This window comes from Antechinus flavipes, chromosome 3 (assembly GCF_016432865.1).
Source record: "Antechinus flavipes isolate AdamAnt ecotype Samford, QLD, Australia chromosome 3, AdamAnt_v2, whole genome shotgun sequence".
Taxonomy (NCBI): Eukaryota; Metazoa; Chordata; class Mammalia; order Dasyuromorphia; family Dasyuridae; genus Antechinus; species Antechinus flavipes.
In genome coordinates, this window is record NC_067400.1 from 583546152 (window position 1) to 583561208 (window position 15057).

Here is a 15057-nt window from a genome sequence, read left to right on the forward strand (position 1 = left end):
CCTGGGTTCTAAGAGCCCTCCCAGCTCTGATCTCCTGGGTTCTAAGAGCCCTCCCAGCTCTGACCTCCTGGGTTCTGCGAGCACTCCTAGCTATAATAATGAAAGATTCCAAGGAATCTTGGAATAAATAAATGCTATGCCCAGAAGGAAAACTATTCCGACATCCATGAGAGGAATTGTCCTTCAGATTTTATTCTTTGAACCCGGGGCTCAGGGCAGGGCCCAGAACAAACCCTTCACACTGTTTTGCTGTCCCCTGGGGCCTCCCTTCTGCTGCTCTCAGCCTCTGGATAGGACCGCCAGGCTCCAGGCGGCCTGGCCAGCCCAAGGAGTTGGTCCAGCAGTGGTTGAGCTGAGAGGGCCTGGCTCCTTTGTTGTGGTCTTCAGCTCTGAGCAAGCCATGTTGGCCCTACATTCCTGGCTCCCACTACAAAGAGGGCCACACTCCCTTGGGAGACCCCTTGCTCCACTGTTGGTTCCACAGAGACGGCAGGATTTTGTGGCCAGAGCTGAAACCGCTGATCTTAGCACTAACTCTTCAGTTTGGGTAAAGAGCCAGCAGCCCAAGTGACCCGCCTTTCTATGTGGTGGGCTCCAGGGCCCAGGCACAGGAAGGAGCTGACCAGTTGTCCTTGTGTTCAAGTGCACCTTAAGCATCTCAAATAACACAGCTCAGCCTCCCTTTGCCTGTTGGACATAGTCTCTTGGGGTGATACTATCCACCACATCCCTTCCAAATGCCGTTCAATCCAAACTAGATCTTTAGGCTTTGATAGACTCAAGGGAGACGAGACCTCAGGATGGGGGCTTTCTATTGAGAAAAGGGATGATCAATTAACTCCCAAACAATAGGCAAACTCTACATCCCTTGGGACCCCCATGGAACCATCCTAAGAGCCCAGCTCATTTAAAGTCCACTGAAAAAACTTGTCTAATGGACTAGCACATGGTAGGTGCTTTATGAGTAAAGATTGACGGTGTACTCCAGCAAGCCCCTACCTTCTACCAGCAGGAAAAAACCCTTAGGGTTCTTTTTCAGGATCTTAATGGCCACCTCCACCATCTCAGTCAGTGATGGGTCTGTCTGGTTGTTTCTGTTGAGCTCATAGGCCAGATCCATTGGTTCAAAAAGTCCTAAAGAGGGTGACATAATGGTTAGCTCTGGGAGAATAAAGAAAGGGAGGGAGTGCAAAGAGGACTGGGAATTCCTGGATACCAGCATTGCTGCATTAGCCTAAGTGATCTGCCACCAGTCTCTCCCTTTTTCCAAATCCATTCTCTATCCGGTGGCCAAATTCACATTCCCAAGGTGACCGGGTCACCTTTGGGAGAAGATGCTTTCTTTAGCTTGGTATTCAAGACCCTTCACTGCCCCACTCCAACCTACCCTTTCTACTTTCTCAGACTTGGTGATGGACACGAACAGGACCCTTTTCTAATTTCATCATGTTCTTTTGTTCTACCATTTATCAGTACGGATCATTTCTCCCACTTGGCACAGTTAGGTGGTGCAGTACATAGGGCACCAGGTTTGGAGCCAGGAAGATCTCATACATCTACTAGCTTATATGACCCTGGGCAAGTCACTTGACCCTGCTTGCCTCAGTTTTGTCATCTGTAAAATGAGCTGAAAATGGCAAATTTCTGCACAAAAAACCTCAAATGGGTTGATCACAATTGAAAATGATGAACAACATCCATCTTCTGGCTCCAAGCTAAATGTAATAAACAAGCTCCTAGAGAATAGGGATATGTTGTATTTTCTCAACTTGCTTAAAAACGTTGATAAGCCGTCTTTGCATGTGTATTATATATACGCGTAGGGTACAGAATCAAGAGTACAGACCACAGCCTGGTTGTGATTAAGTATGTCTATATATATATAGTTTATATCACTCAATATATATAGCATGTCATATGCTAGAAAGATAGATATCAAACAATGATCCAACGATGATCTAATCCAGTGAGCATTTATTAAGCACCTACTGTTTACCTGGCACTGGGAACGGAGGGGAAGAACAAAAGCAAGGTCCTTGACCTCTAGGACTGATTACACAGTAGAATTCAACAGCAAAGGCTGGAAGGCACAGTGTGTACATGCGGGACAATCTCTATGGCAGAGTACGCTGTGTCTCTGTTGCTTCACGGGCTGTTACCATGTCACAGCTGCTAACCCCCCTGAGGGCACACCTTGCACAAGGCAGCCCATGCTTCCTGGGACTCACTGGTAAGACTCGCTGAATCTCAGAATTGGAAGGGGCATCAAAGACTACCTAGTACATGTCATATGCTAGAATATGACATGTCTCTCAGTAAATGAGCCCAAGTCTGCTACCCGGTTCCTGTCAAAGGGATGACCTTGATGAGACACTCAGGGCAATAGGGGAATCTGTTTTGTTTGATTACATTATTTTTGTTGCAAAGATTTCATTTTTCTTTCATATTGGGGATTGCAGAGGGACTTTGCCAAGACAAGCTCTGAGTGAAGGTGCTAGAGACAAAGTGGGAGAGGATAAAGTGGGGCTGACAACAGGTGACAAGTTCTGGCCAACATAAAATGTGAATCTGGCCATTATCAGACACACAATTAGATGTATATTGTTTTATATTCCAATACCTCATTTGGTAAAGAAAGAAACTAAGACCCAGAAACTGATTAAGCGAGAGTCCCGGACATAGGGACTTCCCACTCAGGGGGAACCTACTTTGCTGGCTGTACTAACAGACTGCCTGGCTTTTTGAAGCTGGAACTAGACTAGAGGGCAAATCTGCAAAGACTTAAAAACCCAGCTTCAGATGTGTTCTAGCTGTGTGGCCCTGGGTAAGTCACTTTAATCTGTTTGCCTCGGTTCCCTCATCTGTAAAATGTGCAGAATTTCCCTAGTATTTCTGCCAAGAACAAGACCTCAGCAACAGGCTGGGCTCTCTCTGCTTACTAGACCTTCCTCCCAGCCCCCATATTTTCTATTCAGCCTCCCCAATCCTGAAAGGGTCTGGATAAAGCATGAGAGCAAGAGTCACCAAGAAGATGTTCCCACACTCACCTAGAAGGAAATCCACACGGTCCAAATCCAGTTCTAGCAGCTGCATGCGGTTCCAGACATAGTGAGCATTCTAGGAGGAAAAAAAAGAGATGGTTATAGACAGGCTAAGAACTGGAGGAGGCCAGGGTCAGCACAGACCCACAGGATGTCCCAAGCCAGGCCACAGCTTAGAGTCAGAACTCAATTAGCCTTGACTGAGGGCTTGTCTGAAGGCACAGTGATTTATGCCTTATAATTCATGGAATGCTGACCTAGGCACTAGTTAGAAGGTGGAAGGATCTTAGAACCCGGGAGGTCAGAGCTGGGAGGGCCCTTAGAACCCGGGAGGTCAGGGGTGGGAGGGCCTGGGACTGGGAATGGGGGGGGGGGGGAGGAGAGATACATGTTAATTTTAAGCAAATAGATGCCCAATCATTTTGCCCTATGTGCCCCAGGCTCAGTAATCATCCTGCCTCTTCCATAGCCTGGGAACCTCTTTACCAGATGAGAATTTCCAGGCCCTCCCCCATTCCACATGGCTTAGTCCCCATCACTGGCCTTCTCTCCTCCCCAAACTAGGGGGGATGGCAAAGAAAGGGGGCTTATGCCAGGAACAATTAAAAATATAATCCTAGAAGGACCATTCAGCCACATCAAAACTGACCCCACCACAGCCGCTTACCACTGTCTTCAGCAGCTTTGACCACAGTCATTTTCAGACCCTGTCTCTTGCCCTTCCCCCATCTTGGCTCCCCTCATGCCCACCCAGATGCCTGGGGAGCATCATATTTAAAGGGGCAGCTAATTTCCTATGGCTCTCATGGTGGGACTCTTGGGTGGCCATCTACGGCTTTCTTGCTAGGAGGCTTCGGTGGGAAAGTTTCATTGGATAATGAAAGAGCATCTGCCCTGGAAGGGACTTGAGAATCTAATCAGAGCTTAGAGAGATCCTATGGATCATAGGCTCAAGAGCTAAGAAGGGGTCATACAGTCTAACCCCATCATTTTATAGATCTGAAAAAGGGGAGACTTTCCTTAGAACATATTTCCCTTCAGAGTACAAGGTCTGCCACCCACTAAACTCAATCTCAGCATAGAGCCCTTTCCCAAGGGGTGGCAATATGGGATTCGTGGCCATTGAACACGGTAGAACAGAATGATCTCTGGGTTAGAGGTTATAGCTGGATTGGAATCCCAGATCAACCACTAAGCAGCTGTGTGACCTTGGGCTGCCCCAGTCAAGGCCAAACCACTCTGGAAAATGATGGGGTTTGACTTGATACTTGAGGTGTCTTTTCTTGCTTATCCTATGTTCTAAATACACTTCTAGCTGACATGCTCTAATATCATCCTAGCCTAACATTGTATTCCAAGACCCAGAGGGATAACGTTCTGCTCTAAAGTGGTTCCTCTTAACCAACTTTGGATCTAATGAAGATCCATACTCCCAGATATAGTGTGAGATTAGCCTTAATTATTACCAGATTATCTCTACAAGATATGGGGTTTTAGGGATTCTTAAACTTAGGAATCCTGCGAAACTGCCCCACTTTGTTGCTATATTCATCCAAATTCCCCCCTTCTCCTTCCAAGTCCCACTTCCTTTTTCCTGTAACCTTTCTCTTTAGGAGGCTTTTCAATCTGGCTTCTCCAAGTCATTGCTGACTATCCTTTTGTCTGGATTCTGCAGCAGAACAAAGGCATTATTCACCCAATGACTTGGGTACCTTGTTTCGAGGCTTCTTGTCCTTCCAGACATTGGTGAGAAACTGCCCATCCAGTCTTGTCCCTCTTGCCTTCTCATCATCTTTATACTCCACATCGGTTGTATTCTTGGGGAACATGTATTTCCGGCCTCCACCCATGATGACCTAAACATGGAGAAAGACTAGTTGAAACAGACTGTTCATGGTACACAGTAGGACTGATAGTAGTTACAAAGGGTCACATGTAGTCTAGTGGAATAATTGCTGGATTTGGTCTGGGTTCTGCATTGATTTTCCATCTAGAATTCCCCATATTGAGGAAATCAGAAAACTGATAAAATGATAAAAACAAACACAGCAAGTATATAAGCCCAAGAATCATTCCCCAGTGTATAACAGTTCTCAAAAGAACTGCCAACTAATTATCACCAGTAAGAGAAATGCAAATTAAAACAACTCTGCAAATTGGCTCCCTTGGCAAACTGGCAACTATGAAAAAGTCAATGCTGGAAGGGCTGGAGAAGAACAGGCACTCTGAGGCACTGTTGACCAAGCTGTGAATTTTGGAAAACAATTTGGACCCATTCTCAGAAGGCAAGAAAAATGGTCCAAATGGTCCAAAGACTGAGAGAATCTAAGTCCCTGCATGATCTGACATGTTGGCTTTGGTTGTGGGGTCTGCCAATTGGATGGCAGCGTGACCTTTCCCCAGTCCCTTCTCTGGAGCCTCAAGGTCTCAGTTTGAAGAAAAAAGCATGTTTCCATCTGCCCGGCCCGGGATGGGAGGGTTAATTAGATCGTGCCTCTATGGCAGGGCTGCGGTCTAGGTTAGCTGGAAGACGTACAGGAGGTAAATAGAAGTTATATGCGTCTTGTCCTGCTCCCCACAATACACACACATACACACACTGTCTCTCAACACAACGCCACCCCCCAATCCAGCAGGGTAAGATGGCACTCGAGCACACGGACACAGGGATGGCACAAGACACCAAACCTCCAAATTCCCAGCTAGAAAACCCCAGCTCTGGGCTGGCTTTCCCATCTCCCCCCGCCTTGGGATTCTGAAGCGGGGAGGTCGGAATGGGCAGCCTGGCTCCTGACCAGCATCGTCCCCACCACAGCCCTGGGCAAACAGCAGGCACCCCCGTCGAGAGGCGTGGAGGGGAGGGCGAGCTGAGGACATGCTGTCTGTTTATCAAAGCCACCCTAATTTTATCCCACCACCGCCAGCCATCCACGAGGATGACAGACGAAGGTGAGGAGTGTTTGTTTTCCTTGGGAGTTAGTGTTTGAAGTTCTGGTTATTTTTAACCCAGGGAGAAGAGCAAAACAGTGACCACGGGCAATGTGAAGCTCATTGGTGTCCTCTTGTCACCGACCCAGCCCCTGCTCCCAGGCAAGAGGCCCAGGACGTTGCCCCCAAGTGACACCAGCCTGGATGGAGCCCGAGGAAGAGGGCGGCCGGGGTTGGCCATCTCCTTGTCCCCCTCCTCCCCTGGCCCTCTTGGACTTGAAGACCAAAGAATACAGTAGACTTGGTTTCCCAAGATCTATCAGACATCATCAGATGCTCTCAGAGAGAAGTAACCCAGCTACAAAAGCAGAGGCACGAAGGCAGAGGCGAGATTTGAACCCATCATACTTGCATTGAAGCCATGACCGCCTCTAAATGGCAGGTCTGGGGGTCGGTTGGACACTATGGAAACCCTGAAGGTTTGGGTTACAAATGCAACCTCCTCTCCCAGTTACTAATAACTGTAGCCACTAACTTGGGCAAGTGGCTGTTCTCATTCAATTAACTTCCCCGGGGCAGGCTTTTTGCACCTAGCATAGTGCCTGGGCCATAATATTTAATGTTGACTGAATTTATTCAAGTGAACAGGCTGAACCTCAATTTCCTCATCTGTAAAAGGAGGGGAAAGAAACTATTATTTCTGGTTTAGGCAGGTCCTGTTTGGGGTTTTCTTGGCAAAGACACTGTGATATTTGCCATTTCTTTCTCAATTATTTTACAGATGAGGAAACTGAGACAAACTCAGACAAACTCAGTCAAGTGACTTGCCAGCAAGTCACCCAGCAAGTAAGTGTCTGACCCTGAATTTTAACTCTGCTCTTCCCGACTCCAAATCACTTGCTCTTTACCCCACTACACCATCGAGCTGCCCCTAATATTACAACCAAAACAATAATTTTTCATATTTCTGAAGCCCTTAAGGCTCATCCTTCACAACAATCCAGCCCTCTCAATCCTACAGATAAGGAAACACAGGCTAATGTCTCTCTCTACAAGGCACTGGGGGAACTAGGATTCTAGAGCCTGGGACAGAGGAACAGCAAGAATTCCTAGTGGACACCTGGCCAGAAACCATTCCAGGATCCCAGTCTATACCTCAGGAACCAGAGGGTTGGCAAGAAAAGGGAATGTATCCCCAGATACCAGTGTCTCATCCCCATGAAGCCAGAGCCTCTGGGATCTTTATGGTAACAAGACCAGCCCTGGAAAAATGAACCCCCCAATCTGCTCCCACCACACCATCATTCCTTCCCCAGGCAGAGACTTCATACAGGCTCATTAAACTCCCAAATCACAGAGTTGATGTTTGGCTTTGGGGTTTGGTGTCTTTTTTTTTAAAGCAAAAGATATTTATTTATAGGGCGGACACCAGGATTTCTGTTTCATCCACAGCCTGGGGAAATGAGGAATGGGTAAGAAGAGAAAGGAGAAAGGAAGAGACAAGAAAGAGGGGAGAGAAGAGGAGAGAGGAAGAGACAAGAGAAGGGGAGAGGGAAGAAAGGGAAGAAGAGAAGAGCTGAAAGGGGGAGGGAGAGGTAGATAAAAATAGGAAGAAAATCACAAATTTTAGGAAGGAGGGGAACTTGTACAGAGAGTAAAAGCAAGCAAGCAAGGAAGACCAGCTTCTATATTAAGTGCCTATTGTGTTCCAGTTACTGTGCTAAGTACTTTATTTATTTTCTCATTTTATCCTCCCAACATACATGCTGGTAACATAGAATGAGTTAAGTACCCACATTTTTATAATGTCACATGGCTAGCTGTCCAAGGTAAAGTTAGAACTCGGGCTATTGCAGACTACGTGCTCAGTGATCTGTGGTAACCTCAGGTCTACTGAAGGCCTCAGAAGATATTAAGTAGCTCCTCTTGTCCCCCTATCCGCTGAGCTTGGGACTGGAAACTGAGTGGGGGATGGCTGAATCAATTATGGTGGATGAATTTAATGGAATACTACTGATCCATAAGAACTGATGAGCAAGCCGACTTCAGAAAAGCTTACAGGGATTGATGCTAAGTGAAGGGAGCAGAACCATATTATACACAACAACAAGATTATAAGATGATCATTTCTAGTGGATGTGGATATGTATGGAAGAATTGTATATGTTTAACTTATATTGGATTCTTTGACAGCAGGGCAGGGGGGAGGGGAAGGGAGGGAAAAAAATTTGGAGCACAATTTTTGCAAAGGTGTAATATCGAAAAAGACATCTGCATTAGCAGATCACAAGCACAAGTGATCTTAAGCTTTCCAGTCCAACCAGGTGACCGAGTTAGCATGACTTGGTTGCTCAGGAAAAAGGTAGCCAAGTTGAGATCTAAATAAAGCCAGACCATCCAACACCAGTCCACTCTTCACATTCTACCCAAGTACCTCTAGTTTCTGTCAATCTCAAACCTCAATGTCATGAGCTCAAGGGGGCTGGTTAAGTCATTGAGCAAGCTTGTTCCCTGAGCCCCACCCAGACAGAGCCTGGTCCCAGTTGGCTGGGGCTGAAAATCCAGTTTGGCTGAACCCCCCAGCCCACCCCAAATCTGCTGAGTCCAGAAAGGCTCCAGATTACTGTTTACCCCTGGGCCCAGCCCCTCAGTTGCCTCCTTTCCTTTAACCTCAAATCCTTTAATAGACCAGGTGGCCCTCAGATCTGCGTGGGGAGCCTGCCCAGGCTCTTCCCATGGCAGGCCCTGGGGGCTGTGCCCTCCCTTCTGAGGCCCCAAAAAAGGCAGGCTGCTGGCCACACCCCCAGTGCCAAATGATGAGGTCCTGGGGTTTGTTCTGCCCTGGAGGCTCCTCCCCAAACCAATTGTGGCAATCATCGAAATATGTGTGGGTGGGGGTACCTCTTCCCTCTCATCTAACCCTAATCCCTCATGTCTCTTTTTCTCAACTCTACCACCTATATCCACACCAACTCACCTGCTCCTACTCCCCCCACCCCCCAAAAAAATAAATACTAGGGAAAAAGGATAAAAAAGTTTATCTCAAGTTTATCTTATGTTCTGCTGCATATACCCTTTGAGCCACTACTGGATCTGTATCCCAAGGAAATCATAAAGGAGGGAAAAGGACCCAAAAATGTTTGTAGCAGCAATTTTTGTGGTAACAAAGAATTGGAAAGTGTGTAGATGCAACCTGGTGTATAAAGGTAAGGGAATATTATTGTATATAGCCGGTTTACAGAAAATGAACCAATGCTGAGAGAAACAAACCAGAAATACATTGTGCACAGTAATAGCAAGAATGTGTGATCATCAACTATGAAAAACCTGGTTCTTTTCAGTGGTTCAGTGATCCAAAGCAATCCCAATAGATTTGGATAGAAAACACCCTCTGCATCCAGAAAAAGAACTATGGAGATTTTATGTAAATCAACACATGCTCCTTTTTACAATTTCTCTGCCCTGCCTTTTCCCTTTTCCTCCGATTTTCTCTCCCAATATGATTCATAAAACAATGCGTATTAAAAAATAAATAATTTTTAAAAAAATGTATTAAGAGCAGCAAGTTGGTGCAGTGCTTAAGAGCATCAGCCCTGAAATCAGGAGAACCCAAGTTCAAATCGGACCTCAGATGCTTCCCACATCCTAGTTTGTGACCCTGAGAGCAAGTCACTTAACCCCAATTGCCTCAGCAAACAACCTACCATGTACCCTCTTTGCTGAGATGCTCTAGGGAAGCTTCTTCTAAGTGGGTTCCAAGCTTGCCTCTACCACTAAACTGGCAGCATGTTACCCTCTGGATCCCCAGTTTCAATGAGGGCTTTGAGATCCCCAATAGCTCTCATAGTTTATGTTCCAGATCCTTCCATTTGTAATACATTCTACAGATGGTATTCCTTCCAAATCTAATATTAACACATATTTCTCAGTTCTGCCATTCGATGTTCCAAGCATCCTCCAGTCTGCCAATTTGCCCTAGTCCGAGTTCTAGCATTCTCTCTCCTACCTCTGGTAGTCTATGTTTTAAGGACCTTCTAGAGCAGACGGGATTAAGGGCCTTTCCTGACATTCTAGTTGTTTCTCCCAGAGGCCTCTGGTCACCTGGGGCTTGCCTCCTGGGCCGCACTCACCTCAATATCTGGGACGTTGTGGATGAGCTGGTAGGCGATGTCCTTGCAGCCCTGGGTCAGGGCCTCAGGGGGCATCTCGTTGTCCGAATACCAGTCCCTGTCGGCCGAGTGGGCGTAGGCGGCACTTGGCGTGGCGTGGTTCACTCGGGTGGTGGTCACGATGCCCACAGATTTGCCTGGGACGGGTCAAGAGGATTATTTCTAGGGGCTTCCCAAACCAGACAAAAATAAGCACCAGAGTTGCCGAGGGGGAGAAGAAGTAATTTACATATGTGCCATACAAAAATCAGTTCCATGGACACAAGACACCCCTACAATGCATTTAGGGGGTGCTTTACAAGTATTCCATAGGTCAGAGTCAGAAAAGCTCTTTTAGTCCCTCTACAAGGGAGGGGGAAACGCCTCCCCGGGGGGCCCCCACTAGAAACTGGGGAGAGGGAGGGGAGGTGTTCCCCTGGCCACGCCCACTACTCACCAGCATCCTTGGCCCAGTGTAAGATGGAGGTGACCTCGTTGCCCTTCGTGGTGTTGCACTGTGATCGGGTGACGGCGGCGCTCACGCCAAGGGTGCCCTCGTTGCTCTTCACTCCACAGAGGTAGGCGGTGGCCGTGCCAGCACTGTCAGGGACCTGGGCATTGGTGTTGTACGTCTGGGGGAGAGGAGGCAGTTAGGTGATGCTGAAGGTTCTGGGCCTCTCACCCCTCGTGTCCCCACAGAGGCTGCTACTGAACCACTGAAAGAACCTACTGTGTGAAGGCAAGTTCGAGGGCCTTGCTCCAATATATCTGAGTGGAGGAGAGGCTAGTGGGCACAGAGAGCCCTGGACTGGGATCCAGGGCATCCCCAGGGCCTCACTGGGGAGCAGTCGGTTCCTCCACCACAAGGGGAGGAACTAGAGGCTTCTAAAGCCCCTTTTGGTTCTAACATTCTGTGAGAATGGGCAAGACACCTGGAAAGGAGGCGTCCAGACAGAGCAGGCAGGAATGAAGTGGAGACAGATAGTGAGACAGAGGTAGGAGAGAAAGAGCGAAGAGAAATGGAAAAACTGACACAAACAAGGTGGGGGGAGAGGAGTCAGATGCAGAACAGAAAGATGGAGGGAGAAAGGCAGAAGTTGAGGGGAGACCGAGGAAGCAAGACAGAGACAGACAGACACACACAGAGGAGGGGGAGAGACAGTCATTCAAGCATTATCTTCATTTTATGGATGAGGAAATGAGGAGATGACCCACAAGCAGGCCCAGGGCTCCGAGGTCATTTTCCACTCTATTCCAGCTCCTTTGCAAGGCCCCCCCGGCCCCACTGCCCAGACTGAAGGGTCCTGTCCTTCCCAAAGCAAATCACCCTCCTGATAGCCTTGAATAACAGGGAGAAAGAGCAGAGCTTCCTGTGCAGGCGAAGGCCTGGCCCAGGCAGGTTGGGGCTTGTGTGGCCTGGCTCCCCCAGCCATCCGTCTTACAGGCCCCGAATTCCCCGGGTCAGTGCCAGGGGGCCTCTGGTGACTGGGCTCCAGGATCAGAGAGGCAGACATCCCTGCTGACGTGGGTCCTTTTGGTGGAAGGTTCTTCCCTGGCTCAAAGTACCCATGGAGCAGGGAGGATAAAGGAGGACCTCAAAGCCCAAAAGAACCCAGAAACTCGGGGAAACTCTCCTGGTGGGAGGAGAGGCGCTGCAGGGGCCGGGACCAGGCTCACCTTGGACAGGGCAACAAAAGGAAACTTGTCCATTTCGAGCTGGAAGTCCTCTCCGGGCCTGTGGTGCAGCTGGCCTTTGAGGATCCGGGCAGCGGTCACGGTGGACACCCCCATTCCTGCGGGGGGCAAGCGACATCTAAGGCCCCACCCAGGCCCTCGGTGCCAGGAGCCTCCCTCCCCACAAGCCCCCAGCTGGGGCCCAGGGGCCTCCGTGATCTCCAGCTCTGGCCCGCCCCTTGCAAGGAGGCGCGGGCTGTGGGTGCCTCGGAGTGAGGCTTTCCCAGGCTTCAGCGCAGCTAATTGGCCCCTTGGGTTAAACGCGGCCCCTCCCAGGCTTGCCACAAACCACCACAGCGGCTCCTGGGAACCAGTGGTCAGAACAAAGACCGGCTCCGGGGAAGAGGCCCGAGCTTTGCCTGCCAGAGCCGTCCTTTCCCACTCTGGGCTCCAGGGAACCATCTCCCATGGGTGTGGGGAAAGAGCCCGAACCACCTCACTCCACTGTCCCACCCTCCCGGAACGGGCTCCGGCTCCTCCTGCCCCCACACCTGCCCCGGCTGCCCCATTCCCCACTCACCATCGCCCAGGAACAAGATCACATTCTTGGCTACGTTGGTGTTGAGCTCCTGGAGCTTGAGGGCCTGCTGGAGGGTCTGCTGCGCCTGGTCCCTCCAGTACTGAGGGTTCTTCTCATGCTCTAGATGAGAAGGGGGTCGAGTTAGCACCGAGGAATCAGGGCCCCCAAGTCTGTCAGCTTTCCCCACTTTCTGAACCTGCATCTTGGAGTGCACTTCCAGATGGGCAAACTCCCTCCCCTGGTACAGATCGGCAACCCCCCTCCGACTCAGGTCCCTCTCTCAGGGACCGGGATTCAGGACCCGGGATATATAACTGTCTTTCACTATAACTGGTTTACTTTGTAATCCTACGGATTTTAATCCCTGTCGCGTTGGATGGCGGACATTGTGGGGAATTGGCTGAACAAGCTGGGGCGCGTGATCAGTGTGCAGAATACTGTTGTGCTAGAAGTGATGAGCGACCAAGACCTTGGAAGACTTTTATGAACTGACGCAAAGCCAAGTCAACAGAAACAAGAGAACATTGTACAGGGTAACGGACTTAGCTTCTGAGCAAGACTGAGCTCCAGCAGAGTCCCAGCAGCAATTCCTGCCAACACAGGTCTTTTTGGTGGAAGGATAGGGGGGAGGAGGATGGCTCCAAAGGATGTAAAATGCCATCCACATGATGAGAAAGAACTATGGAGTCTGAATCCAGATGGAAGCATATGATTTTTACTTTTTTATTGTTTTATTTTTCATGTTCTTTCCCTTTGTTCTGATTCTTCTTTCACAACAAGAACTATGTTTAACAGGACTGTACTTGTGTAACCTAGATCAGAATGCCTGCTGGATTGGAGGGAAGGGGAGAAAAAAGTCTTTTATAAAAAGTTAGAGGGGCAGGTAGATGGTGTAGTACAGCAGCCCTGAAGTCAGGAGGACCTGAGTTCAAATCCAGCCTCAAACGCTTCCTGGCTGTGTGACCCTGGGCAAAAAAATGTGTGGGGCAGCAAGGTGGTACATAGTGTATATAGAGCACCAGCTTTGCAGTCAGGAGCAGTTGAGGGCTTCACATATTTAACACTAGCAGGGCTTGATACTGGGCAATCATTTTACCCCAATTGCCTTGCCCCCCCCCCCCCCCATTAAAAAAAATGGTCAAACATTTTTGAGTGCTCCTTGGGGACAAAGTCCAGAAAGCTTCAGAGATTCAGTGATCTAAAAATGGAGCTCAAGGGCAGTCAGGGGGAAGCAGAAGTTCAGGAAGGTCCAAGGTTTCACAGGTAGAGCCAGAGGTGGCTTCCTGTTAACACTGTGCCATCTGCTGGGCCCCACTCGTGGTGATGATGGACAAGAGTCTCTGCCTCCACGACTATTCTGTAAAGGATGGGCGCCCGGTCTTGGATTCTTCCTAGCAGGCCCTGCCCCAGGCCGACTTGGCTTTCCTGGCAGCAATATTAAACCCATTTCACAATTGAGCAAATTGAGGCTCACAGGCCTCAGCTCACACATCAAATCAGAGAGCTAGTTTCTTGTCTGAAGTAAGGATGTGAGTGAAGGAAACATACTAATTAGTGTACATATATGAATGCACTGAAAACACTAATTGTTCTGAGAAAATGGTAGAGGTTTGGGTAACAAGATGCCTAGTTTTTCCACACACTGATACATACACTGACCAGCCCTGAAAAGGGGATAAACTGTGACCAGAAGCAAGGTATTTCCTTTCTCTCATTTTTTACTTTCTTAATGAGTGAGATATCACAAGATCTCCTCCCAGCCCTGACCTCTTGGATTCTAAGGGACCTGCCAACTCTGACCTCCTGGGTTCTAAGGGACCTGCCACCTCTGACAATGATGTATATAAGGATGTTGGGAAAGCCGAAGAGATTATGGAAAGTGGTCAATTTCTGGGATTAGACCCAGAAAGTGCCTATAAAAGGCTTCAATGGAAAGGAACTGGAAATTGTGGGTCAGCTGTCCAGAACATAGGCTAGAGGCTGTTCCCCCTTCTATCTGGCCTGCCCAGAGACACATCCCTCATATATTAGAACAATTGCCCCTGACCATGATTGAGCCCAGCCGGACACTGCTAGTGTCTACTTCCTCCTTTCCCTATATGTCCAGAATGTCAACACTGAGGTTGGAGGCACCATAAAAATGCAGTACAATCTTCTCATCAAGTTAGAAAAGTTAGGCCCATAAAAGGAGAATGATTTAAAAAGAAGCTCAGATCCCGAGTCAACTCTGTGGTGGAATTGGGTTGTAGGGTTAGAAGGGAGAATCATGGTCTTTCTGCTGCCCTTGTAGCCTGGTGCAACTAACAAGGGCATAAAACCTTCCTGGAAGGAATGCAAAGTGAAGTCAGCAGAACCAGAAGAACATTGTACACAGGAACAGCAATATTAAATCAATTGTGAACAACCAAGTCATTCTGATCAAGATAATGATCAAAGACAATGTTCTTTAATTCAGGTTGAAGCATTACTTTTTTTCCAATACGGTTAATATGGAAATAAGTTCTGCATGACTTCTACATATAATGTATTGCTTGCCTTCTAAATGTGGAGGAAGAGAATTATTAAATTAATTTTTAAAATCTTCCTGAAGGATGCCAAAGACTGATCCTAACCACTCCCGGGATCAGATGGCAAAGAGGCAATGGAACATGGTAGGGAGGTGGAGGCAGGGCAGCTATAGTACCAT

At 48.4% G+C, this 15057-nt stretch overlaps 1 protein-coding gene across 1 annotated transcript in view; it reads right to left on the minus strand.

Annotated features, from left to right (window-relative positions):
• Positions 1 to 15057, minus strand: part of ALPL (alkaline phosphatase, biomineralization associated) — a 50130-nt gene that overhangs the window by 3587 nt on the left and 31486 nt on the right. Inside the window, exons 3-9 of the mRNA XM_051988313.1 lie at positions 12372 to 12491; positions 11795 to 11910; positions 10575 to 10749; positions 10100 to 10275; positions 4754 to 4897; positions 3048 to 3117; positions 1000 to 1134 (exon numbers count right to left, since the gene is read on the minus strand). Coding sequence (XP_051844273.1) covers positions 1000 to 1134; positions 3048 to 3117; positions 4754 to 4897; positions 10100 to 10275; positions 10575 to 10749; positions 11795 to 11910; positions 12372 to 12491 — 936 coding nt within the window. The remainder of the gene's footprint in view (positions 1 to 999; positions 1135 to 3047; positions 3118 to 4753; positions 4898 to 10099; positions 10276 to 10574; positions 10750 to 11794; positions 11911 to 12371; positions 12492 to 15057) is intronic.